The sequence below is a fragment of the Megachile rotundata genome, chromosome 4 (genome assembly GCF_050947335.1).
Source record: "Megachile rotundata isolate GNS110a chromosome 4, iyMegRotu1, whole genome shotgun sequence".
Lineage (NCBI taxonomy): Eukaryota > Metazoa > Arthropoda > Insecta > Hymenoptera > Megachilidae > Megachile > Megachile rotundata.
The window spans coordinates 11,588,043-11,602,538 of NC_134986.1; the positions used below are offsets into that span (position 1 = coordinate 11,588,043).

Below are 14,496 nucleotides of genomic sequence, written 5' to 3' on the forward strand. Positions count from 1 at the left end.
CACACATATGAAAATACATCATACGTACTGCCACACAACTCTACACAACAAAAAGTAATAAAACACCAAAGCCGCCATCCGAAAGAAATACTGTAAACAGCTCCCACATTTCATGACGTTCCCTTTACATATTTACGGTGAAACGTCATCCTAGAACGACATAAATCAGAACCATGACCTAGTCTCAGAGGCTGTCGCCTAGACCGTCCACTAAACGGCGAAAAAGGATGAAAAAATAGTTCGAAGGGCTCCTAAAATAATATCGTAAACCACGAACCGAGGCACGTCTTGTCTACGCACGTATGCTGGCTTTATACGTGCTCGTACATATATTATGAACACGTTATAGGACGTGGAAGTCTATTTCCAACTGAAACACATTCTGTATCCAGCCGCTCGCAACACGCTGGCTTTGATACAGCTACGATATATATGACAGAGAACTCAGCATCCCCTTGGTACACTGCAGTGACTCTCAACCGTGTAAATAATGCGGGCTGATAAGCGTGTTAGGTTTAATTCAAAGATACGTGTGACGTGCAGGGAGAATTATTCGATGTTGAACTACGACCACGTTATGGATTTTGTTTGGAAGATGTGAATGTTTTCAGAATTTTTTTATTGTAGGGATTATGGGGATATAGTTTTATTATACTGTAAGGGGCTATAGAGATGTAGTTTTATTATATTGTAAGGGGTTATAAAGATATAGTTTTATTATACTGTAGATTTTATCTTATCACAATTTGTTATATATTAATTGTGGTTTTAATTAAGTCACAAATTTATTGTGGTTTTAACCCCTTCCCGTACGAGTCTCACTCGTGACGCACTTACATCTTAAATGTGGCAAACCTTACTCAAACTGAACATTCTTCAACTTGAAATTTAGGTCCAGCTGTAAATTGCATTATCAAGAATCCCTGAATATAAAATACTCACAACATTTTAATTTTCTTTGTTCGTTTTAATGTTATAGCCCTGAATAGTTAGTCTTGACTGACGCATTTGTTAAATAAATGGCACGGGAAGGGGTTAATTTAGTCATAAATTTATTGTGGTTTTAATTTAGTCATTTTATTGTAGTTTTAAATATTTTGTAATGATTTTATTACGATTCTATTATAGATTTATTATAAGCTTTGTTACAGATTCATGGGAAATTTTATTTTCGCATTTCGTTTATAATAAATTCAATAATTTTCTTAATATCTTAAAATAGTTTGATTATATATTTATTATAAATATTGTTATAAATTCAGTTATATATTTATGACAAATTTTATTTTAGGTTTTCGTTGATGTTTATCATAAATTCATTGCTTTTCTCCATATCTTGTAATAGTTTTATTATAGATTCATTATAGACCTTTTTATAAATCCAATCACAGACTTATGACAAATTTTATTTCAGATTTCTTGATAGAATCAATTATAGATTCATTAAAAATTTTATTTTGAGATTTTAGTTCAGATGTACTACAAATTTAACATAATTCTTCCAGAAACGAAATTGTATCTAAACAATTAAATTCACAGCAAATCATTTTAACTCCACAAGCACTTCAAGTGAGAACCACTTGAGAGGAACAGTTATCTGACATTTTAATATATATTTTTGTATTAAGTGTTCAATGGTTTGACAGGATGATCGTATATAACGTTTCTTATTCGAAGAAAAGATTAACGGAGTCTCTTGGAGGACATTTACTCCCAGTCTTTGCAGGGAAAATATTTATGCTCGTGTAGGTAGATGGCTAATAAACACTTCTTACTGTCGCTCCTATTTAGAAACTCCAAACCAGAAAGTGGCGTAATGATGCCATCATAACACTCATATTATTTGTATTATAATCATCTAGGATTAGTTTGCAAGTCCAATGACAATAACACAAATCAAATAGTCAAATGATCATATTATTCATATTCAAATTTTAGTGTTTTGTGTTTGCTTCATGTTTATATTCAAATTTTGATGTTTCATGTGTGCTTCATATTTGTATTACAATTTTAATATATCATATTTACTTCACATACACATTAAAATTTCAATGTACCATATTGTCTTGGTGTTTACATTACAATTTTAATATATCATATTTACTTCACATACACATTAAAATTTCAATGTATGATATTTCATTGATATTCATATTACAGTTTCAATGTATCAATATTCATACTGACATTAAAACATAATATGTTTAGTTCACAATCATAATAAAATCTCAATCCATAACTTGACATTACAATAAAAAGTACATAATATATTAAAACAATTATATTAAGAACGACACATATGAAAATCCTAATGTATGCCGATATTATTGATTGACTTAACAGTAAATTAAAATTAATCAGAGTTACTTAAAACGATGAAGTAATTCTTATAAAATTGCAACGAATTATATCTAACAACTGTCAAACATCATATGTGACATTTGCTGAACGCAGAAAAAGAAATTACAAAACACCATCACATATGCATCATCATATGTCAACACATCATTTGCATTACAACAATGTATCAAACCCCTGCACAACTTGTAACCACAGCAGTCAAGGTTCAATAAAATGACTAGAACAAATCTACAATGCAAAGTGAAAGTAAACTAGTCACCAAATTCAGAACAAAGCAGAATCAACTAAATTCCAAACAGCAGAGTCAACTAAATTCCAAACAACAGAGTCAACTAAATTCCAAACAAAGAAGAATCCAGCGAATACCGAATAAAGAAGAATCCATCGAATTCCGAACAAAACAAAAAGCCACTAAACGAAGAAGAAAGTAGAAGCAACAAAATTCAGGATAGTAGTTTTACGGGGTGATACGTTTCAGTAACGGGAATCGAACCGGTCCTGTTTCACTTTCGTTTGAGGGACGAGTGATCGGAGTATCGATTGGGAACCGCTGTAAATCGGTGTGCACATCTGGCCGTGGCTGCCCTGGAAACGTGGGAGTCGAGAGTAAAGTATAAACTATGGGGTGCCACCCCATCTCATAGCTACCCCCTCGACCACCATGGATGTATGTAGGTAATTATGGTCGACGTGTGCTCGTGCGCGCTCGAGAGCCGCGTTATCGGCGTTTCGCGACGAGTATGCGGAGATTCAAAACACCGGCTCCCTCGATCAAATTCGGATGAGATCTATACGTGGCTAGAATCTAGTCACTAGATAGATTTTCGTATGGTAGAGGATTATGAATATTAGAAACGAAGACGAACACTGGTCAAAAATTTAATTCGGGTAAGTTATTCTCGGGAGGATTTTGAATTATTCATGGTAAGAGTTCGGAATAGAGATATCTTGCTGGAGAGATTCATATATGGAGTTTTTGACGTTTGGGAATTTGGGGAGTTGGGGATTTGGAAATTTGGGGATTTTGGGAAGGTATGAATTTTGGGTATTTTAGGGTTAAGAGTTTTGGGGTTTGGGAAATTTGGGATCAGAGAATTTTGGGATTTAGGAATTTTGGAATTTTGGGATTTGAGAAGCTTGGGATTTAAGAAGCTTGGGATTTAAGAAGATTGGGATTTGAAAAGATTGGGATTTTTGAATTTTGGAATTTGGGGTTTTTGGAACGTGGGAATTTTGGAACTAGGAAATTTTGGAACTTGGGGATTTTGGAACTTGGGAATTTCGAAACTAGAGAATTTTGGAACTAGGAAATTTTGAAACTTAGGGATTTTGGAACTTGGAGATTTTGAAACTTGAGAATTTTGGAACTAGGAAATTTTGGAACTTGGGGATTTTGGAACTTGGGAATTTTGGAACTTGGGAATTTTGGAACTTGGGAATTTTGGAACTAGGAAATTTTGGAACTTGGGGATTTTGGAACTTGGGAATTTTGGAACTTAGGAATTTTGGAACTAGGGAATTTTGGAACTAGGAAATTTTGGAACTAGGAAATTTTGAAACTTGGGAATTCTGGAACTTAGGGATTTTATTATTTTAAAAAATGATTACAACAAAGGAAGAAACTTTAAATGACTGGAAATTATTAAAACAAAGAAACAATGTCTGAAGCATGCGCGCAAGAAGCGTAAAGCCACGAAGGAGCAAGGAGAGAAAGGTCGATGCTCGTAGAAGAGAAGTCATACTATATATTTAAAAGGGACACAGGGTCGTCGTAACCCCATGGAACATGGAGGCTAGTTTCCATGGTGGTCCAGATCTCTCGCGGCAACCAGAAATGCGCAAAGGGTTGCTAAAAGCCATTCACAGGACTAATGGCTAATGGGGTGTTCTTAACGCGGTAGAGAATCTGCCATCTTCGTCGGAGCTTTGTGTCTTAAAGAGCGAGTCTCACAACAAGAACATCCAAGTTGTACGTACTGCTTTTAAGACGCAGACGTGTTTGAGTATTAACATAATCGACAAATTCTGTAGGATATATACTTTAGTTAGATGGTCTTTTAAAATTGAAATTTTCTTCTTTGTTAATATAATGGAAATTTATAATAATTATGGGATTATTTTTTTAATGATTGAGTGCTCTTTCATATTGGTACACTATTTTTATTTTTTAGCAACTCATGTTTTATTCTATTTACTTTAATATATTTGGTAATTTATATTTTGCTCTAGTTATTTTAATATATTTAGTAGTTTGCATTTCTATTTGTTTTAATATATTCAATATTTTACTGATTATTCTGTTTATTCATTTTCTGTTTAATATTTTAGTTTGTTCTATATTTTAATATATTTAATATTTACTTTAATATATGTATTTAATATTTTATGTGTTATTTTAGTTATTTTGATGAGTTCATTTTATGTTTCACCCTATTTAAAATTACCAGACATTAACACGATTTTAAGACTTTAAAATGTCAGACATTTTTAATATTAATACGTGACTACAAAAATATTGCAAACAGATGCAAAAATAATATTGCACGAAACTCTTGAATTTCCAACGCAGACGAAATCAAATATATCTGAAAATATTTCTCGTCTCTCGCAATTATACCCTTGCGCCTCAACGTCACAAAATGGCGACTGTTCTCCAAGTAAACAGAAACATTTGCCTCTCATTATTACTCTTAAAAGAATAAAAATCTGTCAAAGTTAAAAAACCTAAACAATAAAATGTAAATATATTAAAGATTAAATGTAAATAATCAAATATTAAATGTAAAGTTTAACTTCACCAAAAGTATCGATTGAATCTTCATCAATTAGGTTAATTTAAGGTTAATGCCTCTCGAGTATCAAAATACAACAGAATCAAAATGCCATCTTTTCCAAGAGAAAAAATTAACAGACACAAAGTAGAAAAAAAGAAATAGTGGTAAAATCGATCAGGAGAGAAATCACAAAGGAAGAAGCGTGAAACATTGCAGAGGGGAAACTGACGCTTGCGTGGAGGGAATAAAAGCAAATGTCAGAAACAGATAGACTGCAGGCACTAAAAGATCATGGCTGAATATTACTTCGTGGTTGCCGTTCAGACTACCCACTCGCTAATGACTTTCCATTAAAAGCAGTTCGTGCAAAGGAAAGGGGGAGAAACTGGAAAAAAAATAATCGAATTTCTTTCCACGCCCCTTATTCCCCCTGCACGCTTTTCTTGGCTTTTCACTTTCCACCCTAGTTATTTTTCTCATTGTGTTCGATACTCTTGCCATCATTTTTATCTTGTATTCGGGGAAGTTATTACGTTATCAGTTTGGGTGTTAAATTTGTGTTACAATTTTATTCTATTATTTTAAATAATTTGAGATTTGGCATTTATTTTTGTAGACAAATTATTAATAGTGTGATTGTAACTTTATTTTGGATTTGTTTTTATGTAGAAAATTTGTTTAAAATGAGAAATTATAATAGTTAACATAATTATGATAAAATTTTCTCCTTTGTGGAAAGAAATCATTTTTCTCAGGTAGAGTAATGAAGAATTTTTAATTCTGAAAATTTGAGAATTTTGGGAAATTCGGGAAATGTAGAAAACTTGAAAAATTTGGAAAATTTGAGAAATTCAAAAATTTGCCAAAATTGGGAAATTTGAGAATTATGAGAAAAATTTGAAAACTTGAGAAATTAGAAAACGTAATAAATTTGAAAACCTGAGAAATTTGAAAACCTGAGAAATTTGAAAACTTAATAAATTTGAAAACCTGAGAAATTTGAAAATTTCTAAAATTTGAAAACTTGAAAAATTTGAAAATTTCTAAAATTTGAAAACTTGAGAAATTAAAAAATTTGTGAAATTTTAAAATAACTAATACAATTATAATTCAAGATAATTTAATTTCCGACTTTTCACATAAAATATGAGGTAATTCTACTCAATATAAAATATAATCCGTTTTCCTTTGACAAAAGAGCAAAATGCAATTTTCCTCGTAGAATGGAACAAAGCACATTTTTTTTTTCATGGGGTGAGTACCTCTTTTTCAACCCTTTCCTATCTACACTCATGGCTTCACTTTTTCTCTTTTCACATTTTCTTTCATTACATTTACCTTGCATGTGAATTTAATACTAGTTTTAATACAATTATTATCTTACATTTTATTCAACTTTTCGAGGTATGTAATTTCAACAGAATACGTTTCTTTCATGTTTTAGAAAGCGCGAAAGATATTCTGTCCACTTCCATTTTCGACTTCTTTAAAATTGTACAACTGCACATTTAAATATAAATGTACACGTTTCTGGCTGATATTTTTAGTTATTCGAAAAATCGAGGAGCTCAGACTAGACACGGTTTCTCTGTCAACCCCTCGTATTTGAATTTTTAAAAATACTTTTTGTCTATAATATATATCTATAGTAACTTGCATTCTCTGTGAACTTTGAGATCTATTATGAATTACAATTAACTCGAAGAGTTGTGAAACAAATTGAAGGAGAAATTAATTTAGACTAACATTATTATTGAATATTGATAATGAACATTATTATGATACACATACATCGCTATTATTAATATTAATCATTATTATTAGTATTTAATAATATTGTTCACTATTTTTGTCTAAAAAAACAAGTGGTTTGAAGGAACTCTAAAAATAATATTCCAAATAAAATTTAAATTAAATATTAAAATTAAGTATCACAAATTTGTGATACTTACAAAGTATGACAATTGCCCAAACACGTCAATATATAATTACACAAACTGCCCCAAAAAAATTATCAACTTGCAATCTCCTATTTAATTGTATTCAATACTCCACTCAAAAAGAATAATTATTTTTCCAAAAAAAAAATGTTTCTCATAATTGAATGATATTTTCACGGAAATATTCGAGGATTGATACCCCTTCGTTCATTTCCTCGCAACTGCAGCTGATCGATACTTTCTCAGACGTTAAATGGAGGGAAAATTATGTGGAAAACTTACCAAGTTGTGATTGATGCGTTGGTGTTGGAGCAGGTCTAACTTTATCCGGAGGGCACCTTCTGGTGGCTGCTACGGTGGCAGGTAAGGGTATACTCGTTCCACCCCCAGGACCGCCACCTGCACCCCCGACAGCCGATTGCTTATTGTATGGAGACGGCAATCTGGAACAAAGAGACCAATTTAGAGAGCAATCTCCCAATAGAGTCGTTATCCTGATTCGAAATCGTTCCTCTCGTACGTTTTCCAACAAATTGAAACTATAACATCTCTACCACTATTTTTCTCTACCTCTATTTGTTTTATCGAGGTCGACTACTTCTTTTATTTCGTGCTTCCGTGTCTCTTAGATAGGTGCTTTGGGGCACAATTTTTTAAAATAATTATTATGCGAAGTTATTACTTTTTTGCGATTCATGAAGATTTACTTTTAATTATAAAATCATTATATTATTACTATATATGATTTTAATTATTAATTTATGTACTTTAAATTATATGTTTCATTACGATTAATTGTACTCTAAATTATACTCTCAATTATATTCTTAGTTACAATTAATTATAATTTTAATCACAATGCATTACACTTTTAATTACAATTTTAATTACACACAATTTCATTGAATTATAATTAAATTATATCTGTTACGAAAAATTTTACTACAATTAAATTGAATCAAAATATAATTGCATAAAATTATAGTACAATTATACAAAATTACGACACAATCAGACAATTTAAATAAACTAAAAATGCAATTGCATAAAACCGAATAAAGATTATTTCAAGCACCGAATGAACATATGAGATTATTCTCCGGTCACGGCCATTGACCGTGTGTGTGTTATTGTTCCACGATTGCAACGAACCTCTCTTTCCAAGAACTGTTTGCTTTCAAAACGCCATACTGGTGTTTATAGTTTTTGGACGTGCAGCCTAAATCAAATCGCAAGCCACGCGTAGCGCAACCAGGCGATGAAATTTCACGCGGTTGACTCGAAACGGAAACACAGATTGAAATCTAGTAATTACACCACTTAATTACTCATTGTATTTGCTGAGTAATCTCGACAACATCGCCTCCACGAATAATACGTACGTGTTAATAGATCGGTTTACCATATATGCAGATTTGCTGTGTATCATACGGATTTTTCTTGGAAGGCGTTATTATTTTCTTCCTTCACACCTATTGTTATTTTATTGGCGAGACGAATTTGTATTTGGCTGATCAATTCTGAAATTATTTTCAATGGGAGAGTTCACATGTATATCTTCTTTTTTAAAAATGAAACAAACTGTACAACGTATGACAATTATTTTAATAGTTCGTTGTTTTGTAATATTTTTTATCAATTACTAATTGTAGCTGATAGATAACTTATTGATCAGTTTATGTACATTGCACCATTATTATGTGTCATGTACATATGCACAAAGTATGTAAACATCATATTTAATAAATGTTATTAAAATACATGTTGTTTTAATAAAAACGTTATGTACATATACACATTGTGTAAAGATACATACACATATGTATGTTAAATATTACAAACAAAAAAGCTACATATGAACATATATAAAATAAACGAACAGAAATAATGAAGTTCTCATTTTTATTTAGTGAGGAATGAGTTATAAGTCAGTTGGAAGACGAAGTAAGATCAGCAGGGATGCAACAATGCGTTCTTCAAAAGATCATTTCTGCAGCTTCGCCGAGCGTGTAGGAGCGGCTCGCGTGCCAAAAACGCGCGCTTCCGCTCGAAAACGAGAGTGAAGAGGGGTTGGTGTACGCAAGGTAGCGGGTCCAGTAGAAAGAAAACAGCGAACGCGGATAAAAAAGAAAGGAACTTCACGAAGGCGTTGACGTTGCCCAAAGAAAACACGCTGGTAAACGAGAACACGAACGAGGGAGAGAAACTCGTTGGTGGTCGTTCGCTCTCGTGCCACACACAGCTTCCCTTCCACAGGATTCTTTTCCTTTTCTTTTTCAGTCCAACTTTCCCTCGTCGTGAAGGGTGCAATTCCTCCCCTTTCAATCCGACACTCGGAGATGTACAAAATTGATACAAACTTTCGTGTACATTTACCATTACCAAGCGAATGATGTCGCATATTTGTTTTTGTATTTTGCTAGTTTTGTAGTTAAGTTAAATTATTGGTAGTTTTAGACAAAGAATTAGTATTTGATAATTATGTTATTAAATAAAGTAAATAATATATACTTTATAATAGTTATTGAATAAAATATATAATTGAATAAGTTATATAATACATATTTATGTTGTCAAATGAATTTTACAATAACTAAATAATTATGGGGTAAAATAAATAGAATGTCTTATTTTAACAAGTATGTAATATTGATTGAAGTGTATGTATATTTTAAGTTATGTAATTTAGCTAATTTGAATAGATTCGCGGTGTAGACAATGTTACTGCGCATGTCTGCGTCCGACCAATCAGGCGAAGAGCTGCGGTCACGTGATAAGGCGCTAAGTACAAGCTATGGCGTTTATTCAAAAAACAAACACTAATCAAATTAACAAATATATTTTAATATTCGTCTATGAATACGTTACATATATTAAAAAATAATTAATTTAAGGTATTAATATACAATTATATAATATATAACTTAAAAAGTATAACAGAATGAATTATAATATTAAACATATGTCTGTACAAAATATTTAAAATATAAAAATCGAGTAAAACCTTGTTCTGTATCAGAAGTAAAATTATTTAAGTAATTAACTACCTAGCTGAAATGTACAGTTACAGAAAAATAAAAAATGAACGAAAGTTCACATATGCCCTGGGCAAATAAGTAGCATCGATCGAGAAGATGAGGAAACGTTCGGGACAAGTAATTCTGTTCTACAAAGAAAGGAGTCTCCCACGAGAGTGAAAATGAAACGAAAACACGGAAGAAAAGAAAAAGAACGAGATTGTCGGGGGCAAAACCCATGAGACGCGTAACAAGAACATTTAAGAGAAACGAAGAAACGTGGAAGTTGTAGGACGAAAACGTTAAATATGCGGTTGGCTCGTATCGAGTTTACAGCCCCGTTCTTGTATCGTGGTCGAGTCACCAGCGAAGGGTAAATATTTGACCGAAACGATGACGTGTAGGTATACTCGAAAAAGAGTCTCTTTTTTCCTCGATTCTCCTATATGCACCATTATTTAACCGCATCCCCTTTGTTGACGAATCAACCGACGAAAGCGAGGTCTTCTTGGAAGTGGAACTAACAGAATTTACCTCATTCTTTTTCTACGTAAGAAGATTCTTCGTTTAAACTCAACACTAGATTGTATTGTTTGCAGAAGATTTGCGAATTTTAGATTTTTATTATTTAAAATTTTTGAACCTAGTGAGCAAATTATTGAAGTAATAAATTTTTTAAATTATAGAAGTCAAACCTCTTTTATTTTCGGATCTTCGAATTCTCTAATTACTAAATTCATATGACTTCAGGAGTGATTTATAAAGGAGTTAAACACATTTACGAATGAAAATCTGTCTCTTAATAGGCTAACGTTCTGTCAAACACGAAAATATATCACGGACGCAAATACATACATGTCATTTGATATAAGAACAGTTTTCAAATCATTCGTATTTCCATCGAGAGAAATGGCGGTCGTCGAGGATTTATGGACGCTCTCCCGTCACGGAGCTTCTCGATGTATCACCGTACACTCGGCTGCAACGTAATCTTTTCGATAAAAACAGATAAACTTGGAACATTCCAAATTTCCAACTCTTCAAATTATCTATACTGACAAATTTCCAACCTTCAAAATTTTGTACATTTTCAAATTTATATATTTCAAGATTTTTTAATACCTAAACTTACAAATTTGCAAGTCTTTAAATTCCTAAATTTATAAAACTACAAATTTGCAATTTTATAAATTTAAACTTGCAAAGTTGTAAAGTTGACTAATCAACTAAAGTTCGATGACTGATAGAGTTACGGGCCATTGATTACCATATTTTCCCAAGGAAAATCAGATTTGCCGTAGACTGTACAAGATTCGGAACGCGATACATCGTCGGTGAGCTGATTCAATAAAAAATTGCGATCTTTTCTGCACGATAGTGGAGTTCACCGTTCGCGTCGGGGAAATGCAGGAAAAAGCGTTTCAATCTCTGGCGAAACACTGCCAGGATAGTGTGTTTCACGAATATTTACGAGGGTAATATCGAAAATTAATGTCGTTGCTCCTGTTTGTCGCAAACCAAGCGTTACCTCGTGTTCGGTAATTTCTCTTCACTTCTAATAATAGACTCGGTAGATGTACTGTACATGTTAACACGCTGTTGATCGATCATGAATATCACTCGAGTTTCCATCATCTTACACTTTCGGTAACATGACTCAACGTGCAGTTACTATAATGTCAACTAACTTAAGTTTGATATAATGTATCTTAATTTAACATATATTCAAAAGAATTTGACCAAACCGACTTTAAATTGAACATGAATTAACTTAACTTAAAATTGAACATAACATAACCTAACTTAAATTGAATATAACCTGACTCAACTTAAAATGAACATAACCTAATGTAACTTTAAATTGAACATGAATTAACTTAACTTAAAATTGAACATAACATAACCTAACTTAAATTGAATATAACCTGACTCAACTTAAAATGAACATAACCTAATGTGACTTTAAACTGAACATGAACTAACTTAACTTAAAATTGAACATAATATAACCAAACTTAAATTGAATATAACCTGACTCAACTTAAATTGAACATAACCTAACACAACCTCAGTTGAATATATAGTAGCTCAGCTTAAATTAAACATAACCTAACGCAACTTCAAATGAATATAACCTGACTGAATTTAAATTGAACATAACCTAACACAACTTCAGTTGAATATATAGTAGCTCAACTTAAATTGGACATAACCTAACACAACTTCAGTTGAATATATAGTAGCTCAACTTAAATTGGACATAACCTAACGCAACTTTAACTGAATATATAGTAGCTCAACTTAAATTGGACATAACCTAATGCAACTTTAATTGAATATATGATAACTCAACTTAAATTGAACATAACTTAAAGCAACTTCTTCAAGTGAATATAAAAATAACGCCACTAAAATTGAATACAAGATAACTCAACTCAATCTGAATATAATCTAATCCAACTTACATTGAATGTAACAGAATTCAAATTAAATTGAACGAAACGAAACCAACTTCTTTAGGTTACCAGTAAAATGATAGTCTAGTACTTAATACATACCAAAGTACTTAACCATACTAAATACATAAACCATATGTAAATCTGCATATGTTATACAAACTATATGTACTACATACCCTAACTAAAGAAAAATATAAATTAACATATTAACCTAAGCTAACCTAACTTAACTAAATAAAAATAAATTGAATAATAAATATATTAACCTATGCTAACGTAACCTAACTAAATAAAAATAAATTAAATAAACTGAATAATTAATATATTAATCCAAGCTAACCTAACCTAGCTAAATAAAAATAAATTGAATAAACTGAATAATTAATATATTAATCCAAGCTAACCTAACCTAGCTAAATAAAAATAAACTGAATGACTGAATATAAATTAACAGAATAAAAATAGTTGATCAACAAAGCTCGTTATAAAATCGATACGAAGTACTTTTATCCGAGCAAATATCATTAAAGGATGATTGATCACGTTGCACGGAGATAAGAGTTTCATCTGCAGCAACGCATCGTTGATTACGTTGCATGCATTCAAGCGATGTGGCCACATCGTGAAGACAATTAATGCAGATACCTCAACGTATACATATACGTAGCTATGGCAAAGGGGAAGGAGATTCTGTTAATTACTCAAGCTTCTGGCTCCCATATCCGATGGGAGGCCCTCAAGGATCAATATCCAATTTCTCATCCGATGCTATTTCGAGCATTTTGTACGTCATACCTGACCGTATATTCAAACTTTCGAAAAAATTTTGTATTATATCCATATCAAAATGATATAGAAACAATGAATGCGATTTTGAAAATAATAGGGTTGATGAGCAAAAGTAATTGTATGATCATTTGTTAATTGCTGAATATTTGAAAATTAATTTTAGTTTATTGTTGGATGGATTTAGAGGTAGTTGGTTTTTGGTATTATGAAATATTGAAATTTTTGAGGATTGATTTTGGGGATTTTGGGAATTTTGAGAGTTTTGGGGTTTGAGGATTTTGGGAATTTTTAGAGTTTTGGGATTTGAAGGTTTTGGGATTTGAGAATTTTGGGACTTGAGAGTTTTGGGGATTGAGAGTTTTGGGATTTGAGAGTTTTGGGATTTGAGTGTTTCAGGATTTGGGAATTTTAGCTCTTGAGAGTTTTGGGGATTGAGAGTTTTGGAATTTGGGAATATTGGGATATGGAAATTTTGGAATTTGAGAATATTGGGATTTGAGAATTTTGGAATTTGTGAGTTTTGGAATTTGAGAGTTTCGGGATTTAGGAATATTGGGATTTGAAAAGATTGAAATTTGGGAATATTGGGATTTGGGAATATTGGGATTTGAGAAGATTGGAATTTGGGAATATTGGAATTTGAGAAGATTGGGATTTGGGAATATAGGGATTTGAGAAGATTGCGATTTGGAAATATTGGAATTTAGAAAATTGGAAAATTTGGAAATTAGAAAAATTTGGAAAACTTGAGATTTAGAAATTTTTAAATCTTAGAATTCAGAAATTCAGAAATCCAAAAATCTAGAAATCAGTTTTCAGCAATTTCTGCAACAGAATTCATTAAGTTATATCTTCCACATTTATTTCAGTGCGTTCATAAAAGATTCAAGCAATCTTCTTTCATTGTTTCTAATCTTGTAGCAGACACATTTGTCACAATCCACAGAATAAAATACTTAGACAATAGCTTCTCTGGTAACAAGAATGTACCAGAAGAAAGAAAGCAGAGAAAAACGGTCCTCTTTCATGGTAATTTCATTCGGAAGAAAGATCTCTATGGTTATTCCAAACGTCCACGAATATTTTTGTCGAGAAACATCTTAACCGAATTTCCATATTGAGGTATTTTGTTTCAATGCTTTCTTATGCAAATCTT

The 14,496-nt window shown here is 31.8% G+C and overlaps 1 protein-coding gene across 10 annotated transcripts in view; it reads right to left on the reverse strand.

Moving 5' to 3' along the window:
* The window catches only part of sick (sickie), a 295,306-nt gene that overhangs the window by 137,753 nt on the left and 143,057 nt on the right, over positions 1 to 14,496 (reverse strand). For all 10 annotated transcript variants that reach the window (XM_076531057.1, XM_076531062.1, XM_076531053.1 and 7 more), the window contains one exon: positions 7,358 to 7,518. In XM_076531057.1, coding sequence (XP_076387172.1) covers positions 7,358 to 7,518 — 161 coding nt within the window. The remainder of the gene's footprint in view (positions 1 to 7,357; positions 7,519 to 14,496) is intronic.